This window comes from Callospermophilus lateralis, chromosome 9 (assembly GCF_048772815.1).
Source record: "Callospermophilus lateralis isolate mCalLat2 chromosome 9, mCalLat2.hap1, whole genome shotgun sequence".
Taxonomy (NCBI): domain Eukaryota; kingdom Metazoa; phylum Chordata; class Mammalia; order Rodentia; family Sciuridae; genus Callospermophilus; species Callospermophilus lateralis.
In genome coordinates this window covers 14,583,414-14,588,636 of record NC_135313.1, presented here as the reverse complement: position 1 = coordinate 14,588,636, position 5,223 = coordinate 14,583,414, and the positions used below count along the sequence as shown (strand labels likewise).

Here is a 5,223-nt window from a genome sequence, read left to right as displayed (position 1 = left end):
CAAGCCGGGGGTATGAGCAGGGAACAGCAAAGTCACAAGAAGAAGGTAAACAACTCAACACATCAAAACAAGAGAACTGTGCATAGGACAAAGGGAAACTGCTGGACTAGGGGCTGCATAGCTTCAGGGTAAGGGTTTACTGCTTCACCTACAGCTTCTAGGATATTTGAGTGTGTACAATGAAGATAACATGAGTTCAGAAGATACAATCTGTAATTACATGCTTCCATCTATGTTTGAGGAACTGGTCATCTAGGAATTCATGCTTTAGGAAAAAAGGTTTATAAAGATTCCTTCCCCCAAATTGAAAATGATATGGGTCTTTGACTTTCCACTCTTTCTTGACTCTCATTCAGTGAGATCTAGGTAGTGAAAACAGAATGAGTTTTGGGGTTGCCCAGGCCAACTACTAATGGAATGACTATGAGAAATTTGCTTAGTCTCTCTGAATTCAGTGTCTTCATCAATGAAATGGTTATAGTAATACCTTACAGGGTTGATGTGAGTCTGATGACACTCAGCTAGATACTGACTGCAACATATCTTGGACTTATTTAAAATGCCAGTTTAAGCTGAGCACCGAGGAACACACCTATAATCCCAGCAACTAGGGAGACTGAGTCAGGAAGATCACAAATTTGAAGTCAGTCTCTGTAACTTTGTGAGGCCCTAAGCAACTTGGCAAGATCCTGTCTCAAAATAAAAAATAAAGGGCTGGGGTTGTAAGGCACTGGGTTCGATCCCCAGCAACACACACACACACACACACACACACACACAAACATGAAAGAAAACAAACAAAATAAACAAAATAAAGGTATTGTGTTCATTTACAAATAAAGAATATTTAAAAAAAATAAAAAGTGCTGGAGATGTAGCTCAGTGTTAAAGTGCCCCTGGGTTCAATCCTTCAATATAAATAAATAAATAAATAACCAGTTTAAAATAGGTTTCTCAAAACAGTGTAATAGTGATATGCTGTTAGCTAGAGCAAGGAATGAGAATAAAGAGTTTAGAAACAGATCTGTACATGGAGGTTAACTAATTTTTGACAAATTTTTCAGGATAATTTGATAGGAAAAAGTAAGTTTGGCAAAGAGTCATGGGGCAATTGGAGCTACATATGAAAAATATATGTATATATACATAAAAGAAAAAACCTTGACTGATACTTTCTATTATATAGCACTGCAATAGAATCAACTTGAAATGCATGAGCAGCTATAAAACTTCTAGAAGGAAAACAGAAGAAAGTTTTCATGACCTCAGGTCAAACAAAGGTTTCTTAGATAGGATTCATGAAGCACAACCATAAAAAAAAATTTGATGAATAGGCCTTGATCAGTATTAAGTATTTGCCCTTCAAAAGACCCTGCTAAGGAAATGGAGATGCAGATAATAGGAGGAGAACGTATTTGCAGGATGGATTATTCTTTCAGCATTGCCATCCCTTAACCTGTGGCGCAGTGTGCCTGTGACTAGCAATCCCTGCCCCTGTGCTCTCTTCTCCCTCTTCAGCGTCCACACCGTTATTTACGTCACCGTCCTGTCCATACTGTCATGAAGGAGGGTTACAGAGAAGACAGAGCTAGGTGTCACGGGGTCTCCAGGCCCAAGTCTTAAGTTCCATTCCTGGGAGTGGTGGCCAGAAAAAGAGAGAGGAAAAAAAAACAAAAGAAAAAAAACAGAGAGGAACGTGCACATTGGGAAGTGACCAGAAGCCCCTGGAGGCCCCGAGAGTGGTCTCCATAATGACAACAAAACACACCTTCTGCCAGACTGCACGAGTGCTCTACCTGCTGGTTTCTCTGAAGTGTAGAGGCACCCATGCGGGGGGAGTCGGTGGCACTGGAGGCAGCGGGCACCACGTGGTCACCCAGTGGAGTTTCCCGCCTTGACTCCCGCGCTGACTCCTGCAGTGGGTTTTGCTCTTCCTGTGTCTCCGACCTGCTGTCATTTGGACTCCATTTCGGATTTGTCCTCACACACGTCTTCTTTGGTTTTAGTGCCTTGAGACTGTTGGCTCAGGGCTGGGAATTTATTCTGTTGGAAACTTCAGCCTCTGACTTCCTGGCATCAGGCCTTGCGCTTCCTGCCTTTGAACCTGGTAATAACCCTTCTCCCCACCTCCTCTCCGCCTCCTGGGAGCTTCCAGTTCATAGTGCTTGACAAACCCTGGTGTTTGCTAATTTCATACATATCTTAAGGTACGTGATCCACAGCGCTGGGCTCTGTGATCAGCAGGCAAACACTGCAGGCTCCCGTATGCATACAGTGGCCAGTGCTTGGGGTGGACTCGGGTGGGCAAAGTCTGGCTGAGGCAGCTGTGGTGCTTTTTAAGGATCGACTAGAATGTGAGGGCATCTTTATCAATGTGAGCCAAGGCCATTGTATGGATGATCTAGTGCTAGGATTGCGGGCCCTTGATATCTCATTGCTGAAGGGGGATTTAAGGAATGAGAAGAGGAGAGTCCAGTGGGAAAGGCAGCAGCCTCGGTCCAGCAACCCCCTCTTTCTACAGGCGTCCTCCTCGTAGGACCAGGCACATAGCCAGGTTTCTAGTGAAAGTTCTAGAGTCCCGGCTGTGTGTGTTCCGATGGGTCAGAGAATGTTGTCATGCGTTCCCTGAGCTTCTACTTAACAACAGCAGGACCACAAGTGATGTTCCCTTTAGAGCTGGCTGGAAAAGTGTCTGACTACAATTCACAGACAACTGGAGGCTGAGGACTCCTTCCACTTTGACTTCAAATGGGAGCCTCTCAGAATGCGCATGCTGGGGAGCAGAGACCGGAGTGAAATCCTCACACTCTTTGGTGCCTCTAGGTTGATCCCAACAGCCACTTTGCACCCTTCACTACCACGGAACCAAACCTGCTCATAGAACCTTTCACCATAACATCTTTCTACTACACAGAGACTGCTGAAAAGAATCTGGAAGATTTTTATTAAACAATGACTATAAAAAATAGGTTTCATTGCTTGGTAGACAGGTAGAGTCTCTCCAGGTTGCTAAAGGGCTAACCTGTACCAAATAGATTTCAAGCTTTAAAGGGATTAAGCCAAAAGGAACTTAAAATTCCACATGGTTTATACAATTCTGCATTCTGAAGCCCTCCCTGCCATGCCCAGCAATTTTATGGATCAAGAATCTGAGGTATAGGAAGTTTAGGGAAGGATTTAATTTGCAGAGAAAGTGGAAGAACTGAAGCTTAAGCCCTAGTTTCCTGACTGTAAATCCAGTACTTATTTCCAACTGTCTCTCATTCAGATTGTGGAATTCGACTGCCTCAGAAACCTACAGATGACATAATGGTTATTCCCAAGGGGGAATTGAAGCAGGGACTAATTTTTCAGGAGGCTGGACTTTGGAGTCCTGGTTCCAACCTAGCACCTTCTTCTCTCCTCCCTCCCCTCCTTTTCACCGCCACCTGAAAACTCTGGCTCAGGCAGGGGCAGGAGGAGCAGCTTCTACTTTGTAGCCTTTTTCTTTTCACCAGCTGCCAAGTTCAGAGAGTTGAACTGCTGTGCTGTGAGTTCACTGCTCACTCTGCCACGGTCAACCTCTGTTGTAAATTTTCCTCCCAGAACACGTGACGATGCATTTCTTGACTATATATCCCCGACTGCAGCAGCCGAGCTGTCAGAGTGCGCGCCGGACGCAAAAGCGGAGCGCTCTTGGACCCGACGATTTAGGAATTCAGAGGAACTGCCAGCCTTGGGTAAGTCACAGTGCTGCTTTGCTTCTTTGAAAGAGGAACGTTCCTAAGTACAAATACACCACGCTCATTTCTTTCTGTTTCCTTTGTTTGCTCTAAGGAACTTTGCTTTGAATTTTAAAAAAGTTGAAGTTTTAGAAGTCAAATGCCAATTTTTGGTTCTGCTCCATGGGTTCAAGTATGTGTCCCACTTTTTAACATATTATTTACTTTCTCTACATTTGCTGGCATAGGGAATTTTTGAAAGAATGAAAGTAATGCCTGCTCCTTTATGAAATGCACAGAAGATGGATATATAGCATAGAGGCGAAAAAGTGAAAGTTCTTCCTTTTCTGCTTGCTCTCCAACCCCTCAGAGCTAAACCCTGTTAACTCTTTGGTGGAACTTCCTACTGCTCTTTCTCTCATGCATTTATAAACTTTTTGACACTGTGACTCCATAAACCTCATGCTTGCTCTCCTCCACATTAGGGGGCCCTGGTAGGAGAGCTCTAATCTGTGGCTTTCTCCCCAGACCCCGGCTGCGTGCGCCGTGCTTCAATGCTGAAGATGGAGACTCTGAACAGCACACACCCCAGCACTGCAGCCTCCAGCAGCCCCCTGGAGTCCCATGTGCCCAGAAGTGGCAGCGATAACGGCAATGAATATTTCTACATTCTGGTTGTCATGTCCTTCTACGGCGTTTTCTTGATTGGAATCATGCTGGGTTACATGAAATCCAAGAGGCGAGAGAAGAAGTCCAGCCTCCTGCTGCTGTACAAAGATGAAGAGAGGCTCTGGGGAGAGGCCATGAAGCCGCTGCCCATGGTTTCAGGCCTGAGGTCAGTGCAGGTGCCCATGATGCTGAACATGCTGCAAGAGAGCGTGGCCCCTGCGCTGTCCTGCACCCTCTGCTCCATGGAAGGGGACAGCGTGAGCTCCGAGTCTTCTTCCCCAGATGTGCATCTCACCATCCAGGAGGAGGGGGCAGACGATGAGCTGGAGGAGACTTCAGAGACGCCTCTCAACGAAAGCAGCGAAGGGTCCTCTGAGAACATCCATCAGAATTCCTAGCACCCCCCAGGGATCCTGAGGTGGCTCCGCCAGCCAGCAGCACCCTTAGAAAAAGAAAAGACATCATCAAGTGTCTGGTTTCACTTTTGCAGTGCAGCTGCCACTTTGAAAAGGTCCTCAGATAGCCCCTGAAATAGGGGAGGGTGAGAGACAAGGCTCAGCTGGAGGTGCCTGCGATTGGGACCTGCCACCTGAAAAGCCCCAAAGACGTGCAGTGTGTTCATTTACTTTGGGGTCTGGGTTTCAGGGTTCCTGTTCAGCCTTTGGTCTGATGATGTGCTTGTCATTTTCTCACTGGATGTCCAGGGTCACTTGTGCAGCATCTGCCTTTTGCTGGGGCTGCTAAATGCCTAGGGCAGGCTGAGGGACTAGTCTTGATTTGCTAATTTGCCTAGAGCTTTGTTCTTCTAGATCTAATTGGCTGTAAGTATCTCTACTATGTACCTGTGGCATTA

The 5,223-nt window shown here is 46.0% G+C and overlaps 1 protein-coding gene across 1 annotated transcript; it reads left to right on the top strand.

The window, feature by feature from the left end:
- Positions 1-3,652: 3,652 nt before the first annotated feature.
- Positions 3,653-4,818, top strand: Kcne4 (potassium voltage-gated channel subfamily E regulatory subunit 4). The gene is made up of 2 exons (XM_076866547.2): positions 3,653-3,719; positions 4,230-4,818. The coding sequence occupies exon 2, from the start codon at positions 4,256-4,258 to the stop codon at positions 4,766-4,768; it is 513 nt and encodes a 170-aa protein (XP_076722662.2). The 5' UTR covers positions 3,653-3,719; positions 4,230-4,255; the 3' UTR covers positions 4,769-4,818.
- Positions 4,819-5,223: the final 405 nt, after the last annotated feature.